The 15,575-nt window shown below is 34.9% G+C and overlaps 1 protein-coding gene across 7 annotated transcripts in view; it reads right to left on the reverse strand.

The window, feature by feature from the left end:
• PSD3 (pleckstrin and Sec7 domain containing 3) overlaps positions 1–15,575 on the reverse strand; it is a 275,704-nt gene that overhangs the window by 65,464 nt on the left and 194,665 nt on the right. For all 7 annotated transcript variants that reach the window (XM_072405277.1, XM_072405270.1, XM_072405271.1 and 4 more), the window contains one exon: positions 1,207–1,250. In XM_072405277.1, coding sequence (XP_072261378.1) covers positions 1,207–1,250 — 44 coding nt within the window. The remainder of the gene's footprint in view (positions 1–1,206; positions 1,251–15,575) is intronic.

Here is a 15,575-nt window from a genome sequence, read left to right on the forward strand (position 1 = left end):
ACCATATAAAAGTATTTATAAAAACTTCTCTCTCTCTTTTCCTCCACATTTAAGGTTACAGTTCACTAGTTTTCCGTTATCAATCCCAGTGTGCCTGAAAAAGGCTTTTAGATCAGAATGCATTATTATTGAAAGGCCTGAGCAGTCTATCACATTGAAAAGTTCATCAACCCTAATGAAAAATCTAAGCCTAAATTTCCATTTATATGTACAACTTGACACAGCTCATTTGCCACAAAATATAGATTTTACATATTGAACAATTTTATACATTTTTCAATATCGACTACAATGTCTAATTCCTGCAGGGATCTGTGAAGCAGAATTAAAGTGTACCTTTGAGCTGACAGTGAAATATAAACTTTATCTTGCTTCTCATACTTGACTGATTCAGTGCTTAAACCCATAAAAATATAATTTATTTAGATCAAAAGGAAATGTACTGGAGGTAAGAGACACTTTTAAAATAAATAGAAGGCACCCAATCGTACCATTGGCACTTTGTAAAGTGCGATGATCACAGAAAGACTGTACGCTGTGTGCTTGGATGTCACCCTGGGTTGCACTGACATTTATTTTTGCTGTAGTACACTACCAGAATCTACTCCAAAATTAAAAGTTACATGTTCTGTATACTATTTATAACTTTTTATTAAACAATATTTGGGCTCTAGTGGTAGGTAGACAGCAGCATTTCCCTCTTCCTAGATCACATTAGATTGCTGGCCACTAATTTTGTTAGCCTTGCCACACAAGGCCAGATATGTTAATAAAGTTTCTAACAATTAAAGACACTTATTAATGTAAAAAATAATCAAAATCACTGCTTGTTTCACTAAGCCAATTAAATTGAGATTAAGGCTGGACAGTTCTACTAGACTGCTACAATGGGGAGGATATTCTTAAGAAAAGCAGTAATATGATAGACATGTCAAGTTACAGTTACAGGGTGGCTATATTGTGGTTGCCAGAGAACAGGTTCAACTATTTAAGTCCATCTCTTACCCATCAACATTCTGGGGCCCATAAGTAAATTAGACCAATACAGCTTAAACATTAGAGAAAAAAATGAAAAGCACTGAAAAAAAGTACATTCGACTTCATACATACAAGTTTTTTAAAAAAAATATCCTTAAAAGCAATAAAAAAAACCTTTTTAGAACTGATAAATTTGTTCATTTTTAATCAAGAAAAAATTACACTTACGCTGCCCATTCCAGCTTTTCATTCTTGATGGAGTTGTACAGAGCCTAAAAAAAAAAGAAATAAAATATTACTGATTTTTTTAAATAAATGCATAATTTAATAATTTTTTAAATGCATAAAAAATAATGCATTCTTTAATTCAGTCTAGAAAGCCAGACAGTCTTTGCAATAATTGCATTTAGATTTGCCTTTGCCTGACAGCTGAAGATATGAGAGGTCCCTATCACTTTGCACTGTTATTCCTGTTACTCATCATACATCAAGTGTGAGTAAAGGTCAAAATATCCTGTACTTAGCTGTTCTCTGTCCTGGTATCAGTTACCATTATCCATGAATTAATTCAAAGGCTTTATTTTTCCCTCTGTACAACACATCATATTATCAAATTATAATAATATTAAAAGAGAACATGAAATTTTTATCTTTATATAAAATTATATATTGTAGCACAGTGAAATACATAAAGCCCAGATTAGAGGGTATTTGGCAGTATTTTACTTCATTTTACTTGGGGAAGAGACTAAAGGACTTGGGAAAGGCTGCAGTTCATAGAACTGCAGATTTGTAGGTCTTTTTTTTCGGAATCCAGGGTTGGAGTATATTGGAAGGATTGGGTAGGCCAAACACTCCATCCCTTTCCAAGGCAAGGAATTGGAGGTGGAACTAAGGAACCTGCCTAATCAAAAAAAAAAAAAAATAAAGGAATCACCATCTAGATTGAGAGACGGAGCTGGAGCCTGAGACCAGGTGTGGTTTAGGAAAAAGGCTGGTTGAGGCCTATACATAAAAAGGCTGAAATAGGTCTGTGTTCTGGACCAAAGCAAGTGTCCTGATTGAGGGAGCTGGCCAAGCAGACCTTGTGGAGTCCCCATCACATAGACATATGTCTTTGTGATAATAACTATATGTCATAACATAAAGTTAATACGTTATGATATAAAGTTTTGTCATAAATTTAAATTGTGCTAAAAAAGCTACTTCAGAAGCAAGTTATGGCATTGCTATATCACAGCTAGGAACAAAGGCATGACGGATTGGGAAAGCTTTCACATACTGATGAATGAATTTTTTAGAATGCCACATAATAATGTGAACTGTATTTTCCTTCTTTAAATGAATAAATGCCAGAGGCTTTTAAACCTACTTCTGAAAGCCAGCTAGGTGTGAGATATATGTATCTTGTATTTGAATATTGTGCTATCAATTTTCCTGAATAACAAATAATGTGCACCTGAAAACAGTAACACAAATATATTTACAGGATAAATAAAAACTAAATTGAACTGACAGCCGCTTCCTCCAACAATGCACAGGACTGTTTCCAACTGTTGTGGGTCACTCTTAATCATTATCTAAATTTCCAAGGTACGTGTCATATTTCAAAATAAATAGGTTGCAGACGAGTTCATTATAAATGACAAGTTCATTTAGACTGAACCAGTGAGGCTTGGAAAAAAACTGAATTGGAATCCACTGAAAGCAACAAACATACCATTCTAAAATAACACATTACATACATATTATATCAAATGTATAACTTTTCTTGGAGTACAATGTGGCACCCTGAAACAATGTGTCCAATTTATTAAAGCTCTCCAAGGCTTTACACTTTCATCAATGAAGCTTGGTGATATAGCAAACCAGGAATGTATTTCCTAAACGTCATTAGCGATGATGTTTTGAAATGTTTTGAATCCTGGACCACAACCATTCCAGGTTTGCTCCATCACCCAGCCTCACTGAAGAAAGTGTATCTTTTCCAGCCTTGAGGAGCCTTAATAAACCAGGCTCTAAAGCCGCATACACACGTGCAATTCTTGTCGTTGGAAAGGATCTTTCACGATCATTTCCAACGATAAGAACCGCATGATGCACGAACGAGTGCTTTATACACAGCACCGTTCTGCTCTATAGAGAGGGGAGGAGGAGAGCGACAGAGCGGAACCCTGCTGCGCGCTCTCCCCCTTCCCTTGCATTAGGATTTGTCCTTCATGTTCCGTGGATCTGCCAGGATGGATCCACGGTTGATGAACAACACGGGCTGTACACATCCCGGATTCTCGCCCCATATCCACCCTGAGCCGATTATCGGGCGAGAAAATTTTGACGTGTGTACGTAGCTTAAGTGACAACTATTTTTCCTAATTAGAAGAAATAATATTTTATAATCAGAAAATTTGATGTGACTACTCTATGATTTGTTTATGATGTGTTTTTTTATCATAAAGAAAAAAAATGCATTTAAGAAAAATTTATATTTATTTAAATTCATGTAGAGGAACAAATAAGTGCCCGAGACAAAAGTGCTCTGAATTAGTCAGGATTCTTCCAGCATGGTGGAAAACCTTTCTGAATGAAAGACTGAAGAATGTTTCTATCTCTTCTAAAAAAAAAAAAAAAGCAAATAACACTTTTGCTGTTTAGTGAAACACTGACAAAACCCCTCCTACTTTGCCTTACAAAAATATATAAGACAATATATTTTGTCTCCAGAAAATTGTATATTGTGCATTGACACATCTGGGCATATGATCTCTGTAGGATCCAAAAAAGGTGAATTAACATTTAAAAGAGCTTTCTGAATCACTGTGCCATAACATATTCTGTTCTCTAATGAAGAGGAAAAAAGTCCAAGCTGGCAAATTTATAGAAAAAGAAATGATATAAAAGCAATGTAAAGCTTCCAGGAAACATCCATCACAAAGTTAATTTTCTTTCAACAGCCTACTTTTAAAGCAGGCAAATGTGAGCTGACTCACCAAGAATAACGAATAATACAAAAAATTTTGTTTTTTAACCATGAAATATTACATCAGTTTTTTACAAAGTAGAGGATTTTTAACTCTAACTGACAAACGAATGCACATTAGGAGAACTGTGATCAGGATGCTATAACATTTTTTTTTTACATATGCAATGTTAAATATCACTGTTAGATAAATACTGCTATCTAAAGGGTAGTTTGTGCTCCTTGCCCTTTGGCAACAACCATTCTAATCCTTCCTATGTAAGATACCTCTATACATACAATAGAGAAATGAAAGTAAACTAACAGCTCCACTTTTAAGTTTGCATTTTTTTCAACCATACCCGGGTGTCCAGATGACATATTTCTTGTCCCTGTTTAAGCCCAATAGTAACAATGAATAACTGTGTATTTATCCCTCGTTCATTAAAATTGAATCTGTATATTTATACATTTCAAAACTAGAGAATGGCTCTTGGAATCACAAGGGAAAGTATGAAAGTGTTGGTGCATGCACAAGTTTCCTTTGTATTAAGTATGGGTTTTGGGATTTGATTCCTATTCATTAAACATTACCTACAGCATGCATCACTGCCGCTCGCTTGTTGTCACTCCATTCACTGTGGAAAGACAATTCCCTGTACAGTTCTGTAATGTTTATTAAAACATGTCAAGACACTTCTTAAACTCCCATTTACCATGACTACATATGTGCTTGTGCTGCATGTCCTAGACATCAAGTGATTTTGTTGTTTGCCATACATGTTGGGGAGGGTATGCTTGTTAACAATACAGATTAAATCAATGCATTCTTCTGCATCTGTATTCCTAGAGGAGACATATGTCTCCTATGATGAATACATTAGATGTCCTAACCTCAGATTCAATTTTATTTTACTTCTTTTTTTCTGAGCATTAACTAAATAAAGTAAGTCAGATTGTAACCACTGCAACAAATGCACAGGATTAATGCCTATCTATATAAAAAAAACATAAACGATGGTTATATTTTAAGTATTTTTAAAATAGGTTTTATGTTAACAATGTATTTATATTTCTACATTCCTACTTCTCTGCAACCTCAAGAGCTGAAAAAATTATTGGCCATTTGGGAAACTCTGTGTAGAGACATGCAAATCATTTCTTCATGCCCCTGTAGTGAACTAAAACTTTCAGATAGACAGCCCAAAATACAAAGCCATTATCCAGCTGTTCACAGTGGCATCATTCTTAAACTGCAGGATAAATCTCTCTTTTCTTTTAGATTTCTAAAGACTTGTGCTATTAACTTTCAGAAGAGGACATTTTGGTTTTTATTGGTTTACCTCTCATCAACCTTAATGTTTGTTCTGTTACTTCTCTTGCAACTGTGGATTGCGGTTTATAACCACAGCACTATTAAGAATTTTCTTTTTATTATATGAAAGCAGAAAAAATGATCATATATAAGACTGTATACTCTGTGTTACTGAATATACATAAAGGTATCTATAGGGCGCTGCTGTAAAGTTCGAGTGGCTGTTTAGGATACTTAAATTTGGTAGTGTTTTGCTTTAAATGCAGTGTTTTCATGCTTTGATTATTTGTTGATGCAGGGTTTGACAGCATGAAACAAAAGTATTTAATTTGATGATGGTTGTATGAAAATGCTTTTACATTACCAAGACAGTCTGACTAATATGTGTAATGTTCTCAGTTGTAATTTGCAGTCAAACCCCAAGTTTTCAATTCTTGTTCGATCTTATGAAATATATCCCAACTCACAATCACGATTTGACATCACATCCTTCAATTTTTTAACTAAATGGGACTTTAGGAGCCCTAACAAAAACGGAGATATCTGCAAAGTACTACAAATTGTACCAATTTTGCCAATTATAATGCTGCAACATGTTTATACACACAATATATACACAGCTGTAGAAGTATTGATAATTTATGTGATCATACGAAGGACTAACAAAGTCAGAACAGTGAAGGAATGAGGGAATGGTGCTGAACATAATGTCACCCTCTTTTTATCATTATTCAACTTGGTAAATAGGTTGTTTAAATCAAACTTGCACATTTCTGCAAGGCAGGCATTTAGCAACAGGTGACAGCAAATCTGATCAAACAAGTCATGCCAAGTTCCTAAGTTCTACTAAAGAGAATCTCTCTGGCTCTGTCTCTGGCTCATTTGTATGTGTTCGATGACCAAGGTCTGCTGTTCTGCAAATAGACTGACCCATAGCTGGACCACAAAATTACATTTATATTCTATAACTTTCATTGCAATAACAGTACACTCCAAAAAATGTAAATTTGTCATTGGAAGAAAAATACTTTAATATTTTGATTTTTATTTGGACACTAAACATGCATATATTACAACAATAAACATAATACCTAATAAAACACTTTTGTACATTCTATCCCTAGCAAAGTTTAAAGTCAATATATTATTTTTCATATTTTCATCATTTATTAGATTGAATAAATTTAAAATAAAAAATAATTTCCTAAGTGCCTTAACTGAGAAAACGGAGAGATTTACAGAACACCTCAAAAGACAAATTCCTTCTAACAAGATACATTTAAAAGTGTAGGGTAAGAATGAACAACCCCACCTAGGTTGTAGGAAAACCAGCTGACTGAAAATCAGGGAGAGCTCTCCATACCATCAGCAACTACCATCTACTGACTCTAATTTAAATCAGGCTTCAAAATTTTAGTTTTAATTCTGTACCAAGCCAAGGACCAGGCTTCAAAATTTAAACTTTTTTGTTTAACATTTGCATTTGTTTCATGATAAAATACATATTGTTTTTTCATTACTTAATTACATTTTAAGCTGAAACAATAAATGTTCTAAATGTAAAAACCTATTTAAAGAAACTACTTTAAGAACTAAACCTCACTATACTCTGGCTCACTTTGGCTATCTTGATTGGTCAGGATGATGCACAGGAGTTGAATCAATCCCGGCAAGAGCTAGGCAAACTGAGATTGCCGGGTATAGTGGCAACCAACTCTGAGCTGCGCAGCTCAGCGTTTTTGACAGTTTTATGGAGGGAGGGTAAGAATGCTTACTGCATTCTTACTTTAGATTTTATCTTGCATGTGGCCTGGAGGTAGGTGTAAATCATAGAATATCGCACTCCTCCCAGAAAAAAAAAGAATGAAGAATCCAACTGGATGAGCTGTTGTGAGCAACACAACTATTTCTTCCTTTCTTTTATAAATCAGCTCAACATAAAAAGCAGAGGTTAAACATTTCCAAAAAATATGCTGTATTATGCATAAATATTCACAATTAATATTAAATAAAGCTCTGTCAGTCCACCACAACCTACACAATAACAAAACTGTACCACTGCTAAATACACTTGCAAATTAAAATCCAGCATGCCATTAATAATAAATGCATGGCTACTTTTATTATACAAAATAAACTACTGCTAAGATAAGATTTCTCAGCCAGAACATCCTATTGTCTCCTTCTTCAAAAGTATAGTGCTGTGAGCGATTAAGCTGCGTACACACGTCAGATTTTTCTCGCCCGATAATCGGCATCGGCCAGATATCGGGCGAGAATCTGGCTTGTGTACAGTCGGTGTCGTTCATCGTCCGTGGATCCGTCCTGGCGGATCCACGAGCGATGAACGACGAGCGATCCTAATGCAAGGGAAGGGGGAGAGTGCGCAGCAGGGTGCCGCTCCGTCGTTCTCCCCCTCCCCTCTCCATAAAGCAGAACAGTGCAGTATGTACAGCACCGTTCATGCATCGTGTAGTCCTTTGACGTTGGAAAGGATTGTGAAAGATCCTTTCCAACGACAAAAATTGCACGAGTGTACGCAGCTTTAAGCTAATGACAATTAAACATATCACAATACAAAATGATTTGATACAATTATAAGGGTCTAATATGTATATGAATATGAGACGCCATTGTTGGCATTGTGGCCTTTGCATTAATTTCTCTTTGCTCACCTAATGCAATCTTCAAGCTGTGCCAGTATCTCTGTTCATTGCTTAGATTACCTACTCCTGCTGTGCAGATTTCAACTTTCAGTAGTGCTTCTAGTATTTTGCATAATTGCACTATGAACCCAAACATTTCAAAATAAAAATCATAGGAAAACCGCAATTGATATAAGTTATTTCTATATTTAAGATTAATGTTTACAAAATGTAATAAACTGGCATTATTGTTAATAAATTTTCATTTTTAGATTTTTAAAAAATAGTTATAATATTATATTATCAGTTATGTTAGAATAAACAAATCTAAACTAAGCAGACTAAACATTCCACAGATAACCCATAAATGCCCCACAGATGGTATGCCTACTCCTTTACCACTATAGACTGAATACACAGTACTGGAAATAATTCAGTGCACAGCAGCAGAACTTTTGATAAATATTTCTTACCATGAAGGCCAGGTTCTAAATGAGCATTTACATTATAGAGTAAAGCAATTCAGAAATCAGAGAAAGTAGTTTAATGCACACTAGTCATAAACAGAGGTTTTGGAATTACAAAGCAAAGCCTCCTCTGCCAGGTAACTATTTTCCAAACCTCCCAATATAACCATGTTGTAGGTGGGTAGGTTTTCACAAAGCACTGCATTTTCAGCACTGAATGAAATTAATTCTAACAGAATAGTTTTATATCGCTTCCTTTGAGAAAAGCAGAGAATGATATGCTGTACTTTTTCTTCTAGAAGCTTCAGTCAATGCATCATTGCATTAGCCTATACAAGAAAGTCTGATTCACTGTCAAAAAAGTTTAGTTTACATACAATATATAATACGCAGTAAATATGTTAATTTTTACTCTTACAGTTCTATTTCATAGTTTAGATTTAGTTCTGGATATATATATATATATATGCAACTAAATAAGTTTGACAAAAGGTAGCAAGAGCTATGTCAATACAGTTAGCATGAACATGCCAATGTCTACCTTTTCTATTTTCACTAAAATAAGCCGAGCTATACCACTTTTGCCAAACCACCAATGGAAAAATAAATATTTACTGACATTCTATCACAATTACCCCAATGTTGGTGTCAATTCTAGTAACTCCTTTTCTCAAGAGAGTTACAGGACTCCAAAAAAGGAAAAAAAAGAGACACACATGGCCTTACCCTGCTTTAAGAAGAAAGCATGTTTATTTCTCCCTGTGATGTCACTGACGATTTACTATGACTTCCTGCTTGGTAAATCACTGTCAGCAGCACAGGAGGTGAGGGCTCCTGCATAGCAATGAAACGTGACAGTTGTTCTATCCCTTCCTCACACTATCCAGAACTAAGAATGTTTGGCTGCATATACACCTTAATACCAAAATAAACATGAAGCCAAAGCCACTGCTGAATTTACTGTTTGCTGAGAGCTTGTTTTTTATTAGGAAAAAATGGTCCTTAAGTACTCTTCTTCTAGCAGACATGTCTTCAATCAATTATGTCAGTAGAGTCTTCATTACTGTATGTCAACAAAGATCCTGTTGATGTTCAGTCCAAATGACTGCTAACTTGGGGCTGTATCAATTGTTCCTTTAAACTGGTTATAAAGATTTCACACTTTAGTGTCTGCTACTGTCCCACAATGAATCTGATTTATTAAAGTTCTGGAGAGGATAGAATATATTGGGTGAATGTGGGTGATCCAGCAAACCTGAAATGGATCTGGTGCAGTATTGGAAACATTTGCCGACTGACAACTAATAGCAGGTATTTTTTAAACAAAATAACCCATTCCAAGTTTCAGCCAGGTTCTCCCATGATAGTCTATCTTGCCTTGGGGAGCTTTAATTAATCAGGCCCAATATGTACCTCCTGTCCCAGTATATTTCAAAAGTGGAAATAATTTTAAATCCCAAGCCCAACCAAACCATGACATGTAATAGTAGATTGTTTTCTAGAAATCCCAAAGTTGAGAGATTAGTAGTAAAATCAGAAATCAGCAAGTAGATAGATAGAAAAAAATTCCATCAGAAGTGAAAGTATTCCACTAATTATTTTGCACAGCCAGTGAAAAAGAGACTGCATTCAATAAGATATCATTAATAATAATCATTAATAAAAAAAAAATAAAGCCTAGGCTTGATAATTTACATTAAGTTTTTTAATAAGGAAAAATTTCTACAATGCAGACTGTTTTGAAAATCTATAGACAATAACCCACAGATGACAGATAATGTAAAGGACAACAAATCAATAAACAGCAGCAAAGCGACCCTATAATTCTTCCATGCTTGCAAATGCTTAAAGCTTATTTCTAAAAGGAACATAATTCCACAGAAGACGAGCATGTTTAAATGAAATTGTAATTGTTTGCGGCTTTAGCACAGCTTAAAAACAGGGTAAATCAGAAAGCAATGATGAGGGAGGTGAATTTGTGAAGGTCAAAGACAGCGGCACTCATAATTATCCAATAAATTTTAGAACAACATCCTGCATGCTTTATCAGACCCACCTCTGTACCTAAGCTGTGAATCACAGTGCCATTTACTGCAGCCTAGATTTATCTTTTCTTTACTAGGAAAGCTGGCAATTTATTGGCTGTGCACTATATTCTAGTCATTTCCAGAGCGTGAATGGAACATCTTCTGACTCTTCAATAAAAAGCATATTGTAAATTTTCCATAGCTCACAATTACCTTTGTATTTTTCCATTTATTTAACAGTTATTTATATTCCAAATGTTCTGTTTTTAGATTTCTGGTCTGCAGCATATTTTCTTTTTTACCATTAATTTGTAATACCTTTCATTTTTTCCTTTCCTGCTCCCTTACCATCTTTCTGACACCTACGAAATCTTTACATTTTGCTTATGGTCATGATAATTGGTACTAGCAGGGTATCCTTACTATAGAAAGCAATCTCTGCAGGAGAGCATTAGTGTGATTGTCACTGCAGGTTATTACAGTGCACCACATGGCCGCTAATCCAGAAAGCATATGTGAATATATACAGCAATGTTAAAAAGAATTACTCTTCATGGAGTTTTTTTTCAATATATCTTAACTATATCTTATCTTAAGGTAGAATTGGGGGGTATATTTGTATACAATGCACATAATGAAATGGTTCAACGAAAATGTTAAAACTTTATTCTGTGCAAACCTCCAGTCCAGGTTTGCTGGATCACCCAGTTTCACTAATCAAAGTGGAGAGCTTTAATAAATCAGGTTCTATGTGTGGATGTCCATCTAACACACAATACCAATAACACCACATTCACTCAGCTCTATGATATTATAATAGGGAACAACCTAAACTCCTTTAATCTATATCAACTCAATTGAGTTCACTACGAATTCTGCATCATATCAAAATGTGTCTAGTGAGAATGAAAGGCCCTTTGTCCAAAGACTGACGTTAAAATGGATCTTTTGATTTGGCAGATCTGAAATACACTAGTGAATCCACAGGGGAATGGTTCATTTAATTAGGTGTTACAGAATGAACTACAGGAAAATGTTGTTTGTTTGGCAAGGGGGATGATCAGTTTACACAAAAAAAATCCACAAACATTTTGCATGTAAAGACGACATTTTGAACTATCGATTGGCCAAAAATTTCCCCAGGAGAATATCAGATCAATGTTACTTTTTCAAATCTCACTACTACATTTATTGGAATTATTGTTGAATAGTTGGAATATTGGAATATTGTTGAAAACAAGGCTTTATTGACCTAAGTAACTGCTGGCACTGTGGTGCATTAATGTTCACATCAGAGGCACCACAGTCATCCAAATTATTCCTTATATTGTACTGGGAAATACAAGGCTGGGATGATGTCAAATCACGGTTGAAAAGGAAAATCCCATTAAAAGAACACCTCAGTGATTCTGCTGTATTCACCGGTTGATGACTCCACAGTGCCTGCAGCTACTGAGGTTAGTCAGAAGCCTATCTTTGTTTTGTAATTATGTAAATATTTGGAAGTCAATAGTTTGGTCAAAGATTTGCTTTACCATAGAAATTATAGAAGAATTATAAAGAAAACATTCTACAGAAATAACACTACTAGAAAAACATCTAGAAGAAGCACACATCATGGTACTATGGTGATTTTCACTAGGTTAATACAAAGTTAAATTTATTGAGCCTGATAGTAGTTAAATGAGTCTTCCTGATAGTTATGTCAATAGTGTAAAACCAGCTAATTGTAATGGCCTTTTCCTGGTACTACTAGGAGTGTGTTAGGATCATATTTTATAAATGCCATCTCCCCAAAAAAGCTTAAAACTGTTATTATAAAATTAATACTCTCTTGGAAAGAAAAATTGAGTCGTATATCCTTCTGAATTTTTTTTTGCTGGAAAGGTTTGTTTATCCCACTATTATTGTAAATACGCCTGCAAATGTTTCTGTTCCACTGAAGAATCACATTAACCTACAATTTGTCAAGAGCACAGCAACAGATCGATCAGGCAGGACGCACTGCTGCTTTGTGTTTATTCCGATTTCTGTTTAATATGGAGACCTTTGCCAGTGGTGGACCACAATCTAATATTTATTGCGTGTTTTTGAACATGAAAGGAAGGGAAAAATTTTCCTCTATTTTAAGCGGGTTAAGGTTATATGCTAGTACCATGCATAATTCATGAAGCAAAATAATATCCTATATGTGCAGACCAATGAATGGTAATAATATATTAGTCAGAACCACATTACATATTTTTGTGGGGATCTCTCATTACCATAAAGATGAAAACATTACCACTGAACTTTTGGGTAGTTGCGGAGCTTGGCCTAAACAAATAACAAAGAGCACAATAAAAGGAAAACTGCTGCATGTAAGTGCAACTAAAGCAGGCATATGTCCTTTTATATACATGATAGTAAATGCCAATAATGTTCCTAAGGATTTATTCGCTCTCAGTTATCACCATAACTTGCCCTTTCCACACAGGACGGATACAGGTATTGAGAGCTAAGCTAGCACATAAGTTCTAAGATTTAGCTAGCAGCTTGGTGCTACCTGTACCACAACATATTCATCAATAGGGGTTTGTTTGTTGGATTCATCTGCCTACAGGACAAAGGTGTGTCCGGAATTGACAGCCTCACTTGGTAATCAAGGCTAGTTACATTCTAGCAGCCTTTTTTCAAACTTTTTAATATTAATATTGGGGAACCCTTGAAATAATCTTTAGGGCATCCATGGACCCGTGGATTGGGAATCACTGCATTCTATGATATAAATGTATTATAGCATTGTATGGCACCTGAAGTGACCTTGCTGTGCCTAGTTTAGGATACCTTACAATGATGAGCAGATTTATCAAGCCCTACTGAAAAGATCAAACTAATGCTCTTTATAAGTGGGAATTTAAAGCTAGCAAAAGCCATATGTTAAAAAGTCAGTAAATATTTTAAAGTAGGCCCGTTGTGTAAGAATTTCAGTTACGACCCTCCTTTTGGCCAGGCTTATTTTGGACATTTAGCTGGAAACATGGCCTATTTTATTACAATGATTTAATTCACTAAATTTGATAAATTTTGTAAAAAATGGCCCTGCAAAAGTTGCTCTCAGCCACAAAGCAATTTCAATACGTTGTTTGATACAGACAGGTATGACAGGTTCAGATATCTGACATCAAATGGATTTTCTTCTGACTATGATCTTGAAGCAGAACAGATTAAGCTCTTTTGTGATTTCTTCCAAATTAAATCCCTACCTGTCCCCAAACTGCAGACAAAATATTTGGTGCAAAAGAGACACTTCTCTGAAATTAATTAAGGTGGAGGGGGGGGGGGGTGCATCTGCCTGGTCTTGCTGTTGTTAACCTTTTGTGTGCAGTTAGTCTCATTAGCATTTTTGGCAACATTTTGGTAATCATAGTTGTAAAATTAGATTGTGTTTTGTATTATTGGCAATTTGCACTTTTTATTCACTTTTATACATGCCTCATGTAATTTTTACATCTCTCCTTATATGCAATACACTTTCTGTTAGTTTATTAAAACATGAAAATGATTTGCTAGAAATCCAAAAAGATGCTACTCTAGAAAAATATTTTACATTCAAGTGCACAATAACGTTTCCAAATTCTAGAATTAAGAAAAATTTCAGAGGAAATGGTTTTTGCTAACTCTCTAAATAAACAAAATATTTAAGGCTTAGCATACCTGGTATAAATAAAAGCTGACGTTAATCCGCTTTGGCTTGCACAAAGTAGAATATTGATAAATTCTTATATAAATAATGAGGGTTTTATTTCTATTTTAATCCAAAATGCTAAATTGCATTTGTCTTTGGAAACATTGGTTTGAAAGAGACTAAACCATTTTATTGTCCCTGTGTGCTTTTTACTTTTAATATTACTGTTAGTTGTAAAACAGGGATAAGGAGAGCTACAATTTACCTCAAGCACTAGGTTTAATATTTCATTGCAAGAATTTTATAATTGGATCTGTAAAATGACTGGTCAATCCGTCAAAGTCAGTTAGCAATCTTGCTGACCTTTGTCAATTAGATTGTAGGCCAGTTTAGAATATAAATGTTCTTTCTAGCACATGATTCTAAGCTAAGCTAGTGAGCCAATTGGTGTTTTATTTTTCTTAAGGATTCCTAATGCAAGTTCTCCTCACAGGAGGTCCTAGTTCTACAAATTCTTCCATAGAGATTTGGTATTGTCCCACTGCTTTATTCTGAGTGTTCACAGATAAGTATCAATTATCTTTGCTTTGAACCTAATGCTGGACATTTCAGGGAAGAGCTCTCTGCACATAAATCAAAAATGCTGTAATTTTTAGCTCTTTTCTATCATTAACATAAAACCTAACTAAACTAAAAAAAACTTTTTTTTTTAATAAATCATTCAAAGTTATGCATTCTAAAAACGTGTTCATTGTGCTTCTACTTTTACTCAGGTATTAGTGCAGAGTCCTTTTACTAGTCAAAGGTTATCTATTTGACACTGCAAGTGTCCTTAATACACAGAATACTAATGTCTAATTATCCTAATTGGCTCACTCATGACTGAGAATGCCGCAAATATTTACTGCTGAGAAGGGCAGGCGCCACAGAGGATAATTTCAGTTATTTGAACAGCTGAAGATGCAGAGTGCAGCTGGAAAGGTGTCTTACACTTACCAGCTATGGCAAATGTTTTTAGCCCCAGAAGCACAATTTACATCTGGTACATCTCCTACAATTTCTCTTACTGTCTTAAGAAATGTCTCTGCCAGTATTTTATTTTATGGTTCTATTATGCTTCATGTCAAATTCAGACCTTCTTTGGGGATCAGGCATAACATATCAGCAAAAAGTTAGTTTTTGTATTTCCTAAACAGCACTGATTGGATCCTTTGGAAAATACTGACTTTTATTTTCCATTTCTACCACCTCATCATTTACATCATTAACACCTGCAGTTCATATATTCAAATGCACCATGCACAACATATTGCACAGGGCTTTACAATGTCCATTGTCATGTCACTAGCTGTCCCTCAAATGGGCTTACAATCTAATATCCCTACGATATTTATTAACACCAATTAATTAAGCCAATTATTAAGCCAATTACCCTAACTGAATGTTTTTGGGATGTGGGAGGAAACCCATGCAAACACAGGAAGAACATACAAACTCCTTGCAGAAAGTATCCTAGCGGA

The sequence above is a fragment of the Pyxicephalus adspersus genome, chromosome 3, assembly GCF_032062135.1.
Source record: "Pyxicephalus adspersus chromosome 3, UCB_Pads_2.0, whole genome shotgun sequence".
NCBI classification, from domain to species: domain Eukaryota; kingdom Metazoa; phylum Chordata; class Amphibia; order Anura; family Pyxicephalidae; genus Pyxicephalus; species Pyxicephalus adspersus.